Below are 13,463 nucleotides of genomic sequence, written 5' to 3' on the forward strand. Positions count from 1 at the left end.
CTATGGAGTTAAAACTATTATATTTACCTCCGCAGTATCAAGCCGATATTGACATGTAAACATCTTTTCTTTTTTTTTGGCTGGGGGCAAAACCGAGGGACGATTTTGAATCAAGAAAATTATTCTTTCAGTCAATGGAAGGCAACGTGCTGTGAGGAATGATATACACATGGTACAACTGAAAAGGTTACTAAAGTTAACATTACTTCGAGAAAACTATATGTGAACTATTTTATCGTTGCAATGTTTTCCAAATCAGAAGATTTGAATTTAGCATTTTCTGGAGCTGGGTTTATGGGTATCTATCACATTGGAGTTGTATCGTGTTTAAAGTTTTATGGAAAGAAACTGTTGGAAAATATTGAGTGTGTTGGAGGTTCTTCTGCTGGAGCACTAACAGCATGTATGCTTTTATGTGACACAGATCTTGAAGCCAGTGTACAGTTTACAATGCATCTTGCTTCAAAAGTTCATGGGAAAGTTTTAGGGCCACTTAGCCCAGAATTTGAACCATGTGAAAAGATACGAAAGACATTTATGACACATTTACCATCTGATGCATATAAAAAAGTTTCTGGAAAGCTCTATGTTTCCCTTACAAGAGTTTCTGATTGGGAAAATGTCATTGTTTCAGACTTTGCAAGCAACAAAGAATTAGTAGATGTTAGTATGATTTCTGTTGATGTGCAATTTTTCCATAATTTCTGCTGTTCAGACAATTCAACTTGAAAAGCGCTTAACGTTAACCAAGTTCAGTCTGGGAAATCCTCTCAATTGCACGCTTATGTTCCGAGGGCGTAAGCGCGTAATTGCATGGTTATAATTTACGCCCGCTCATCCCGCCCCGGTTGAAATTGCTTAGGGATTTCAAGGGGTTCAGAATTCTCTAATTCGGGCGAAGGCATGGTTTAACGGGCAATCCATTTTTACGGAATCTTCTTCTACGATAAATTTTGAGTAAAACTGCACTAGGCTTTTGAAATTCAACAGAGCTTTCGGAAGGAATTACGTGTCAAAATTATAGAAAATTTTAAAGCGTGGCAATTACACGCTTACCGCAAAAGCCATCACCCGTCAATCTTCTTGCTTAACGCTTACCGCCCGTTTCAGAACAATTTCGATAAGCATGTAATTACACGCTTAAAAATTCTGCCATTTTGATAACCGTGCAATTGCGCGCTTACGGCCTTGGAACATAAGCGTGCAATTGAGAGGATTTCCCAGACTGAAGTTTATAAAGAATCAAGGAAACTTTATAAATTTATTCAAAGCTTTGAAATGTGATGTGATAGTACTTATGAAGGGCCAATATAAAAAAAAAAAGGCCTCCTGAAAAGACAGAATGACCAAAATATAAGAATTTCAAATTCATTTAACTGCTTATAATTTTTAGGCTTTGGTTTGCACATCATTCATACCATTTTTCTCTGGTGTTCTTCCTCCAAAGTTTCGTGGCGTGGTGAGATATATTTCTTCAGTTTTTGCCTTCTTCTAACTTTCATGGTGTTTTTCACAATGCTTGGATGATTTATTTTTCAAAATTCTATAAGATATTACTCTTTGATAAGATTTCCACATTAAGCAGAGCTATAGTTTCCATACACTTAATATGAAATTATTGTTATTGGAATTATTTCTTTTCTTTCAGTCTTACATTGATGGTGGCTTTACAGACAATATGCCACAACATTTTAATGGAATAACAATAACCATTTCACCTTTTGGAGGGGAAAGTGATATTTGCCCAAACGATACACATAAATCACAAACAAACTTTGATATGAGGAACACCAGTATTCAATTCACAAGCCATAATATCTACAGAATGACTAGGGCACTATTTCCTCCAGATAATGATGTGTTATCAGAAATGTGTCGACAAGGCTACAGGGATACTTTGCGCTATCTACACAATAATTGTAAGTCCCTTCAGTTGTTTATCATCCTAGAACGGCTAAATTTCTTATTTTTTGTATCATACACTTTTCAAGAATTTAGGATAGGCTCAACAAAAAGACTGTATATAAAAGGTTATACTGCCTCAGAGAAAAAAAAATTATCTTGTGGTCATCTTGGACTGAAATATGTAAAATGTAAAGATCTTCATATCAATTGTGATGATATGGAAATGATCTAAAAATTGTACTTTTAGTTCAAACCACTTTAAGATATGTCAAATAATATATAATGTGTTATTTTTTGTTTTATATCCTATTAGATCCTGAAATGTTGAGTTTTGATGTAGCAATTGTGAGCATTCCACAATGTTGTGGGTTTGCGACAGAAACTTCTGATGATGAGGGAAGTATTTGCTCCTGTGGAAATGCAACATCTTCATGCTTCAGTGACATGGAACATACAATCGCTAAGGGAAACATGATTGATAATTTGGTGACAGTCCCTGATCAGCTCAATAAAAGTAAGTGTTTGGAAGTGTTTCTCTCCACTTTTCAATCAATTCAATTTTAAAAAGGTTGACCTTAAAAAAAAATACATTTGATAACTATAGAATTTAAGAGTTATATAACCTTGTATTATACACCACAATACATAACATTTATAACAGTTTCGATTTATTTGAGACCTCCTATTTCATATTAAAGTAAGACAAAGAATCTAAATAAATGTCTAGACATATCAATTTTAATATCAAAACTACCCTATGATGCATCATATGGTTATGTAACTTTGATTTTAGACACATATTTTACTCTCAGTACTTTGTAAGAAATTTTTTCTGATAACAACACATGAGACATAAAGCGTTTAAGGTTTTGATTTATTTAATACCACATGAAAATTTAATTGAGTTTGACCAGGTTTGACCACCCTCAAAATATATATTTTCTATTTTTCCATTTAGTTCTACTCCAAACAAAAATCCTTTTTCAACAAAGTGATCTGTGCTGGTATTTCATCCGAACATTTTCAAATATTGCCCAATGGATTGCCAAACCTTGTATTTATGCAACCGAACACGTCTCTGAATTTCTTAAAGAATTGTAAGTGCCTTAGCGTTTATCCTAAGATAGTAACACTTAAAAAAGACAACTCGGAGATCATATACAAAATCTTCCCACTATTAAGTCTTTCAAGCAAGCAATTCTCTGATTCCTCAGACCCAGTGCTAACTCAGTTTTCAGAGCTAGTGACAACGATGGTGTTGTTCTCCTTAACCGATTAAGGGTTGGTTTCAGTCATCTTCGTGAGCATAAGTTCAGACATAATTTTGCAGACACAGTTGACCCCTTCTGCAACTGTCGACAAAATTCAGTAGAAACAACACAGCATTTTTTTGATGCATTGCTCTGATTACTCTAACGACAGACTTGTGATGTGATGTTCGACAGCCTTCTTCAACTTGACATAACCTTGTTTCCATTCAATCCCAAAACAGTGTGTAGAATACTTCTTTATGGCGACCCCGATTTTAGCATTGTCCAAAATCATGATATATTGAGCATAACGATAAAAAAAAAATTTTTTTCTGACGCGGCCGCAAACTTCCGTTCGTTAGTAGTCCGTACTTGTTGTAATTTAGGGCATAATTTATGCTGTGTTTATACATAAAAGTTATTCTTAAACTTTACTTCAATGATCCATAAATTATCAAAAATAGCAAATTATTTTCCGGCCGGCCGCATGATAACTTTTTTCCTTCACCCGCATTCCGGAAACAAAACATTTTTTATCATTCGCCTTATTAGTTTATTTATTAATTTATTGTTAGCTTAGTTTGGGTCCCTTCCTCCTGGCGGTATGATCTGGTGGTCCTTTTGCGGGAGGTTAGGAACCTTTAGTTTTGTACTATTTGTTTGTGTTACCTATACTATAGACAACATGATATTCAAGCATGCTAGAATTACAAATATTTTCTTTTAGATATCCTACATGCATTAGTTGAAACTTAGGGTAAAAAAATACATCAAACGCTTTAGGAATTTGTGATAAAATCATAAAATACTCACATCTGAAAAGAATGGCTAAAAGACAAGTTACTCGATAGGACGTTTCATAACCCGTTTCCCTTTTGGGTTTATGGATTAATTCAGAATAAGTAACCGAGTTTTCACTTGTAGTTTCTTTCAATAAACTCTTAATAAATTAATCCATCTTTCTTAGATTTCATTACATGATTCCAAGGATTAGAGAGCTTTGTGCATACAATTTCTACACCAAAAAGGCATTTGATATTGCGTTTGAAGTCATCCAGGCATATCAGGATAAAGTCAACTTTGAATGGTAAGACTTAGGTTTATTTTTATTGGTGACAAAATTAATCAAATCTAAGAAATGTTCTATCCAACGACAGAAACACCATTCAAATTGAGTTAAATAACCTTGATTTGTTCAGACATGTTTTCCATCATATTTTAGGCATCCTTCAATGAAAGAAGAGCATCACAATGAAGTTGAAAAAAGTAAGAATATATTCTCACAATTTGAATACTTTAGGCGTACAAACTTTCGCGAGAAGACTTTTTCGCATGATAGAAAAATTGCAAAATTTACGACATTTACTTTCGTGAATAAAGGCATAAAAATAAAAGTTTTTACGCGGAAAATGACTCAGAGGTGTGAATTTTCAAAGACATTTACTTTCGCGAAAAGGATTAAGATTCCCAAAGATCGCGAAAGTTTCTGCCCAAACCAATTTTCTTTCAAAATGGACATTCATCTCACGTTTCTTCTCTTTCCTTTCCCAGAAAAACGAAGAATCTTGACAGCACAAAAGTCATTAGTGACAATACCTATTGTAAAAAATGATTCATTATTGAAAATCGACGAAGAAAAGTCAGGTTTAGATGCTCCACCACCTTCACGTGTTTCATCCTTCGTTAAACTGACCGATCTCGATATTGTATCGAAACTGAATTCGTACGTTTTCGACGAACAAGTTCTTTTTTCGGACCATTCATCTTCTCCTGACTTGACTGAAGAAGATGATTATTTAGCTGAGGTAGACGAAGATGGAAAGACAATGTTTTGTGTCAAAGATGACGATGGTTTGGTTCTCAAATTTGATCGAAGTCAATCCACATATGACCCTGACGATTATGGAAGTGAACTCCAGTTGTACCCTGATCCAGTTTATGATGCACTGGTTGTGGGTCAGAAACGAAGGAAATTTTCGTTTGATTCTGATGTCGATTCTTGGGATGATTTTGTGGAGATAAATGGTTGTGATGCGTGATGACAGGTAGTGGTGGGTTTCATGTTCATTAATGTACTTATATCAGGCATAAAAATGAAAAAAACTTTGTTTGATAGCCTATTAATTGGTCATACTTTCCGTTTTCTATCTACAGAAGCAGCCAACGAGCCCATTTCCCGAAAATATCTGTTTCCCTTTTCCAGGAGAGAGCTTTTTTTGAAAAATGGGGAAACAGATCCGATTTTCTAGGAGAGACCTTTTCCTTAAAACTATCTGTTTCCCCGCTCCAGCTGATGACGTCATCAGAGAGAAACAGATCAATATTTCTAGGAGATGACATAATAAATTGGGAAACAGATATTTGTTTCCAAAAAAGATGATATTGCATTGGAAACAGATTGAACTTTATGGGGGAAACAGATATCAATAACAAAAAGAAAGGGAAACAGATGAAAATTTCCAGGAGAGGGGAACAGATATCCTATTTGGGAAAACAGATCAAAATTTTAATTCTGAAAATTGTGGAAACAGATCAAATTTTCTAGGAAAGATACTTTGAGATTAAAAATTTAGGTTTTGCGGAGAAACAGATCTTCATTTCTAGGAATAAGATTTTTGAAATATTCGGCCAACAGATCAAATTTTCCAGGAAGGCTATGTCTGGGAAACAGATATTTAAAAAAAGGTCCTCGTTGGATGCTTTCGTATCTACACGTAGACTAGATACGTATTCAAAATTGTTCAGTTTCACAGTTCTAAAATGCTCGTTTTTTTATCGATGGGCCAAAAAAACATATTTTTCAAATAATATTTTTTTTAATAGATATTAAGTATTCAAATTGTAATTTTCTATTTCATTTTGAACTACCAATTCGAAGGTAGTTTATATTGTTTATACTGTAAATAGTGCTTGTGTTATAGTTTTAGATATATTTTTTGATACATTCGGGATTATAGACTGACGAAGGTTATGTCATGTCTTCTACATTCAGAATTTAACCCCGGGGTTTAAGTAAATCTCTAAAGGGGTTCGTCCTTCCTGGACCTGAGCAGTTGTCGGGGTTTCGCGGGGTTTACATTTACGGATCGATTATCTATTTCAACTCGCACTTTCTAGTGCGTTACCCTATAAATTTAAATATTTTGCTTGCAACTTGCGAATCGAGTGACTTGCCTGGATCGCTTCGCAATTCTTATACATAAACACTAGTTTAAGGGTCAAATGTTTAAATGCTAGATGCATCGCATTTCTTCAAAAGAGAAGTCTTTGAAAATAATCGCGTGATGTCAAACACTTTCACCATACCTTATCATATCATGTGATCAAATTCCTTTACAATAGATCCTATTACAATTATCAGCTGGAATGATGAGAAAGTTTTTAAATACACAGATCCTAAATGATAGCCTTGAATCAACAAACTTTGAGGAGTGAGTGAATAGGATTCTTTCTCTTGCTCTCTCTGAATCAACCCTGATATCAAGTTTCAAACATTCTCTAATCGATGAAAGATGAAACTTTCCTAAAATCGAAATCCAAATTAATTTTGTAAATACTGTTGAGTTTTATAAGTTTTATTTTCCAATCATTTAATATGATAATTTATTCCTTAGACAACATTATGTACAATATGTAGATATTTCCATTTCTAAAGTTATAACAAGAGTTAGTAATTATAATTAACTATAATCAACTCAGTACGTGTACAATTTTCTTTTCCTGCTAATCGGAAAGAATGGGATATGTTTACAAATCATTATTTGTAACAACGCGGAAGTCTTTAAAGCTATTCTTTTAGTGTGTTCCGGTGAAACATTGACGTCTCCTTGCAGATCCATTTCGTTTCTCACACTGGAGAAAAAGTACCAGAATTGACATTACACCTCTTTTGAAATCTCTAGTTTAGGCTGTCTTGCCTTACGCGTACTACGTTACGTCATTACGGAAGAAAGAAACGAATTTGTCGAAAAAATTGAACGAGGTTTCACACTATCTTTGAAAGAACACCGCCCTTGAAAGGATCAAGAAATTTGAAAAGGCTTATCCCACAGATCTGTAAAGCCCGAAGGGCTAGATCCGCGGCCTTTATCGAAAAGTGAAGCAAGTTTTGGTAGGATTTCTACCAAAGGAGTACGTGACAACAACAATTTCACTGGTTTGAGAGATTCGAAATAGCGTTTGCAGCCTACTTTTTTATCTTGGGCTCCGAAAACAATTTAAATGCTAGATCCTATCCATCGGCACGAAATTTAAAAAGTCAAATTTCTGCTTCACTTTTTTTTTCTGGAGAAAGCTTAAAGTTGCCTATCTAGCCCTTCGGGCTTTGCAATTACAGATATATGTGGCCTATCCTACCCTATGCGTATTATCTGGAACATCCAAGGAATAAGACCACCCATCCGGTTGTCGTATAAATAGAGCTTTAGTGAAAGGATGTGTTGTGTATTTGTTTGTATTGCAACAGACATTGTGGATCAAATGATTGTGAAATGATTTGTTTAGGAAAATTCAGAGCAGAAGCTCTCAAATAATCCACAAAATATTATGTTGTTGTAAAAACATACAAACCTCCGTAAACTTAGCCTACCCACAATCCAAATATATCTCGTAAATGATGACAAAAAATCATTTAAAAATAGTTGATTTTACATTTTGTTATTTTTGCAACTTGTTTCTTTTCTGATAAAATTATCTTTTTAAACGGTATATAGAAACCTTTTATTAATTTTTTTTCTAGGTTGACTCAAAATATTGTTTCTTCATGCACGACGCACCGGGTACGGTAGATACGGCTGCATGGTACTGGTACCAGTACCAGATTTGAAAAGCTTCCGTCCTGCATGTTCTTTACACGCTTTTTTTATAAGAGTATACTTTATAAGAATATTTATGTTGAAATTGGACAAAAAATTAATAATATAGTAAGAACACTATCATAAATAATAATAAATTGCCACTTATTCCCCGGCAATGCTAAAAGGTTCCACACAAATGCCAAATTTCTGCTTGAGGTATGTATTACATGCTAGATTATGGCTGGGTTTGGATCCAAACCTAAGAATACTGTAAGAATATTTCAGGATGATTTTTCCAAAAAAGTTAAGAATATTCATGATAAATTGGAAAAACACCATTCTCATGAAAAAAGCGTATAGTTTTTTCGAAGCGTGTCAATAAAAAAATGAGATGTGAGAGCGTCCAAATTGCACTAAAATGGAACAGGGTGTCTACGGATTTTTTTTCGGGGTTTTCAAGGTTTTCAAGGTTTCTTTGGTCATTTTTAAGTGGTTTTTCAAGGTTTTTTGGCAAAAACTTTGGCACTTTTCAAGGTTTTTTGATACTCAGTTGCTATGGCTCTTTACAGGAATTTTTGTTTTTTTTTCAGAGTGGTAGGTGAAAGAAAAATAGAGGACAGCAAATAAAATTTATTCGCTCTTGGTGCCCGGGGAATTACTTCCACAGTTAAATTCCTATCTCTCTCTCGAGAAGAATACCACAAAAAGAAATACTCCAGCTCCCATCGTCTTCCAACTGTAGAAATAAAGAATTAGAAGCAAAACCAATTGTTTACAGTGACCGAGGAGGCGCAACCATGGTTTGCGCCGACGAGAGAAAATTTTGATTTTGACTCTTTCAAATGGCTAAAAACGCCTTGTTTTTGATTTTGTTTTTTACAAAAATCAATTACCATAAGAGTTGTTTTAAGGAATCCTCGAAATTTTATTGATGAACGGCCATTATTCCAAGACGCCCAAGCGATTTGAAAATTGGGGAACAGTTGATTTCTTAGGGCTCATGCAAACGAAAAATTAGTGACAAAAACTCAGCTAATGATAAAAAAGAATATTATATGTTGCAATCGTTGCGACAGAATCGCAACAGAAACAGGGAAATATGGAATTCTCTAAGTGTTATAAAGGTCTAGCGCCGCAGGCGGTTTTTTACTTTTTCTTACTTCTCGAATGACTGGATAGTGCTTTTCAAGGTTTTCAAGGTTTTTCCAAGAAAATTGATAGTTTTCAAGGTTTTCAAGGTTGGGTGGTTCATTTTCAAGGTTTTCAAGGTTTTCAAGGTTTTCAAGGTCCCGTAGACACCCTGTGGAAACCTTTCGAAAAGGCTTCTGCTCATTCTCCAACGAAAAAATTTCTAATATGGGAAGTTTATCTATAGAGGTCTACGAATCAGATGAACGTGATTTTTTGGCTCACGAAAATTAAATAGATTAAAATAAAATCTTCCTCGATGAAAAGTTTTACCTGACCCCTGACCATATGAAAAACTTTTCCCTTTAAGGAACAGAATTCGTCCAGTCAATCGTTCAAAAAATGTTGAAAGACATTGAATTGGAGGCGTTTCTAAGGATATTTTTGAGGAAAAAATGGAGTGACACTTATAACATGACTGCGAACCTGAAACCGAATAAGCAATTGAAAGGAAACATTTTTGACAGCTTCTTGTGAAATTCTATGTGTTGTTACATGAAAACAGGCCAGAATAAACAGAAAACGTCACTTGCAATGTAGTAGAGGGGTGTCGGAGGGGCAAATCAAAGGTTTTTCAACTCGTACTTTTACAAGCTTCATAACCACAAAACAAGAGCCGCACAAAAGATGCGGTTAAAAATTTCCTCCATAACATCTATATAATATACATAACGACAGTGTCAATAAAAAAAAATGTAAAAATTAGACTTTTTGCAATGTAATGTAGTCAATCAAAAATGAATTGAATGTTGAAACAGGGGGGGGGGGGGTACATGTTCAGTGTAGTAACCCATGGGGTAATAACCTGATTTTTAGTAATTTAAAAAAAATTTGGGACCACCACCCTTTTTTAGTACATGGTACTAGTTTTTCTGGGATTTTTTTAGGGGACCACCCCTTTTACTACCATGTAGTATCTATTACCACCAATTTGAATCCTTATACCACCCTTTAGTACCTTGTAGTAGATGTCACCGCCCATATAAATATCCCTATACCACCCTTTTAGTTACCTGTAGTAGCTAGCACCACCCATTTCAATCCTCATACCACCCTTTTAATACCCTGTAGTGGCTACCATCACCTATTTTGATACTTTACAACACCCTTTTAATACACTTCAGGAAACTAACCACACCTGTACCATTTACTTTGTCTTTATTTTTAATACAAATATAACCATTCTTTCTGGTTCTTTTGAAAAAGTACTGAAAAGCAATAACAAATACAGTCATTGATACTAACCATGATTTTTTTCTAAAATTTTGGGATTGAAAAGCTTTCGCTGACTTCTTGAACCTACTTACCGTATTACTTCGAATAAACGTTCAGGGCGTTTATTTAATATTTAATTTTTTTGATTTTAAGAGGGGCGTTTTTTCGAGGGGGGCGTTTAAAAGAAGGGGACGTTTTTTTAAATTATTTTAGTCTAAAGTCTAATATTTAGAGCAACTATGTGCTTTCTTTGTTTTAGTTCTTTATCAGGATTTTAGTGCAAAACTTCTTTGGTTCAAAGATTAAAATTGCATCGAAAACTGCTCTGGTTAAAAGAAATGACTAAAATCTGTATTAAAGTCACAGGTTTCTAATAAACGCCCCTCCACTAGAGAGGGTGTTCATTCGAAGGGGGCGTTTATTAAATAATTTTTCTTTTAGGAGGGGCGTTTATTCAAGGGGGCGTTTATTCGAAGTAATACGGTAAACCTATTGAAAATCATTTCTCGAGTTAATGCAGTTTTTCGATTTGGTTTGATCAAATCTAGCTGAATATACTACATTGCACTATCCTTTAAAATTAAAGCTTACTTTGGTACCACCCAATTTAGTACATGGTAGTAATTTTTTCTGGGATTTTTTTTAAAAGACCACCCTTTTTACTACCATGTACTAAATGGAAATAACTTCAAAAAACCACCACCCCACCGGCCATGGGTCACTACACTGAACATGTACCCCCCCTGGTTGAAAGCTCGAAACTTTCTACCCGAAGGTCAAATTCAAAATATCATTAAATTTAACTTCCATAAGAAACAACATCAAAAAATGTAAAAATGGTGCCACATCGATTTATTGAGCTTCTTCGATGTATTGTCTTTGTTCATCTTCTCCCTCTTTCCTCCATCAAGGTCAATTCGACTTATAAACAATTATGTGAGTCGAGTTTGAATAATCCAAGCCATTGACCGTTAAATGCGACAGCTCCAGAAATGACCATTTCATTTAATGTGTAGCATCATGAAAAAAGTTCCAATCTTGTTCAAATTTACACATGAGCTGCATTTTAGTCTCCATTGCCATATTCCATTTAATTGGTATTGAAATAATTCTGTGTCAAGTTTGAAAAATCAAAGCAACCAATTCGTTAAACGTAACCTGAGATCAGATTGTGATTGTTTTCTGCCCACCACGCTGAAGCTCTAAAGGGGTGAAAACATACAATCTGACGAATATGCAATCTCGAAATCGTAAGGACCGCGTTCGTCTAAAAGGACTGGGGATGACAACAAAGTTGCGTGATTGTGTTTATGAATAGGGCGCCGTATCAGTTTTTGACTTTCTGGCGCACAACAAGATTCTTGTTGTAAAATTTTCCGCGGGAGGACTATTTTCCTCAGATGTATAATTTTCAAGCGCCTTTAGAGGTTTACCGTGCGCGTAAGAAAATTATGAACAGCTGTTATCAGGTTAGTTAAACGAGGACAGATCTAGAAATAACCATTTTAACACGTAGCATCACGGAGAAAGTTCCAATCCTGTTCTAATATACACATGAACTCCATTTTAGTGTCCATCAACAAATTCCAGAATCAGTTTACTTGAAATGATTCTGTGTCGAGTTTAAATCATGCCACACGCCTGACGGTTGTTAACAAACAGCGACAGATCCAGAAGTAACCTTGTGTAGCATCAAGAAATATGTTCCAACTTATTCAAATTTACACATGTGCTGCATTTCTGTTTATTTATTTCTATATTAGAAGCCATTATTTCCTAAACATAAAATCTTTTTGAAAACAAGAAACTAAAAATAAAATGAAACTGATTATAAGGTAATATTTTCACTCAGAAAGCTTTATGAAAACTTGAGCAAAAACTATAGGATATGACAGAATGTTGAAAAAGTTTACAAAGAAAAATCAATACAAAGTTTCTTTGGTTTGAAAGTCTCTTGACCACTAAAGCAAAGAAAATGTTCAAGAAAGTATGAATCAACTGAAATCAATCTCCTCGCTTCGACCGCCATCTTGTTTTGTTTTGAAAACGTTTGTTGTTTATGGAGCGCGGAATCAGAAAATATATCTTTTATAGCCAGTACCCGACTTTAGCAAGCTTTTCCCTGTCCAGACGGCAGAAAGTGTGTTACTGGTATCAAGCGCCGTTTCTACCAAAACGGACAGACAGAAGGGCGGTGGCGTAAAATACTGTACATGGGCGTAGAATGGCGGTAAAAAACCGCGCACTGGAAAAGGAGGAGAAAGCGCACCGTTTTAAGAAAAATTTCCCTTGAGCAGGAAATTTTTAATAAACATGTAATGCTATGTAACATTTTTGTCGGAAGGGAAATACATAACTGTAGGTTTACGAAATTTCTGGCCAAGGATTTCAAAGGGAAAAGAAGCCAAATCAATCTAAATTATCTTTAAAAAAAAAATTAAAAAAAAGGTTCGATAAAGCTTTATACAACAAAAATCGTTTAAAAATGGTAGATGTTGATCCTGAAATGAAGAATGAGATTTTATAAAGCAGGGCGATATCGAGGGCGATATAATGCATTCTTTCTACCTAGAGTCAAGGTGCGTGTGAGGTCTTTAATGTATATTTAGAGTTGGTGGAAGTGCAGTGAATATCATTGAACTTCAATAAAACCTTATAGCAACAGTGAAAATTCAATTGAAAAAATATCACTCTTTTATTCAAAATAAAAACAGTCTCTCCTTAAACAATGCAACCGATGCTATTTAACCCTCATACTTTTTCATGGGTACGACGTCTTACCTTTCACCTGGATCTCAGCTGTTCTTGCGCTTTCAAAAATGAAGTTTCGAAATCCCACTTCGAAGCTTCTAACTCGAAAAAGAATTTCTGCAAAAAGAGAAGATGAAAAAAGTAAACGTATTAAAGGCATTCAAATGAGCAGAATATTAATCACGATATATTAAGTATAACAATAAAATTTATCTGTGATACAAGCCGTTTTGGGGGACCGTTATTTTAGTCTTTTACTCTAAGTGCTCTCCTAGCTCTTTTTGTTTTTGTTTTTTTATTTCTGTTAGTATTTATCTTCTGTAGTTAGTTTTTTTTTCCATTTATCAATTTATTTATT

General features: G+C 34.6%; 2 protein-coding genes across 3 annotated transcripts in view; one reads left to right on the forward strand and one right to left on the reverse strand.

The window, feature by feature from the left end:
- Window positions 1–13,463, reverse strand: part of LOC136809916 (tRNA selenocysteine 1-associated protein 1-like) — a 77,415-nt gene that overhangs the window by 53,291 nt on the left and 10,661 nt on the right. Inside the window, exons 13-14 of one of the 2 annotated variants that reach the window (XM_067066483.1) lie at window positions 13,136–13,222; window positions 12,764–12,855 (exon numbers count right to left, since the gene is read on the reverse strand). The exons of the other annotated variant lie outside the window; for it this stretch is intronic. Of the exons in view, the coding sequence (XP_066922584.1) occupies window positions 13,139–13,222 (84 nt within the window). The 3' untranslated portion in view covers window positions 12,764–12,855; window positions 13,136–13,138. Of the gene's footprint in view, window positions 1–12,763; window positions 12,856–13,135; window positions 13,223–13,463 lie in introns of those variants that run through there. 2 annotated transcript variants of the gene reach the window in all.
- LOC136809913 (patatin-like phospholipase domain-containing protein 2) lies at window positions 101–6,793 on the forward strand. The gene is made up of 8 exons (XM_067066480.1): window positions 101–663; window positions 1,394–1,459; window positions 1,649–1,919; window positions 2,219–2,419; window positions 2,864–3,002; window positions 4,123–4,242; window positions 4,378–4,421; window positions 4,707–6,793. Exons 1-8 carry the CDS (start codon window positions 244–246, stop codon window positions 5,192–5,194), a joined length of 1,749 nt encoding a protein of 582 aa, XP_066922581.1. The 5' UTR covers window positions 101–243; the 3' UTR covers window positions 5,195–6,793.

The sequence above is a fragment of the Clytia hemisphaerica genome, unplaced genomic scaffold, assembly GCF_902728285.1.
Source record: "Clytia hemisphaerica strain Z4C2 unplaced genomic scaffold, Clytia hemisphaerica genome assembly, whole genome shotgun sequence".
Classification (NCBI taxonomy): domain Eukaryota; kingdom Metazoa; phylum Cnidaria; class Hydrozoa; order Leptothecata; family Clytiidae; genus Clytia; species Clytia hemisphaerica.

Excerpts from the sequence above, each read along its gene's own strand:
- LOC136809913 (XM_067066480.1), top strand. The coding sequence starts at position 244 with ATGTTTTCCAAATCAGAAGATTTGAATTTAGCATTTTCTGGAGCTGGG. Across the intron at positions 4,243-4,377 it reads GATAAAGTCAACTTTGAATG|GCATCCTTCAATGAAAGAAG; the intron begins GTAAGACTTAGG and ends ATCATATTTTAG. Across the intron at positions 4,422-4,706 it reads TCACAATGAAGTTGAAAAAA|AAAAACGAAGAATCTTGACA; the intron begins GTAAGAATATAT and ends TTCCTTTCCCAG.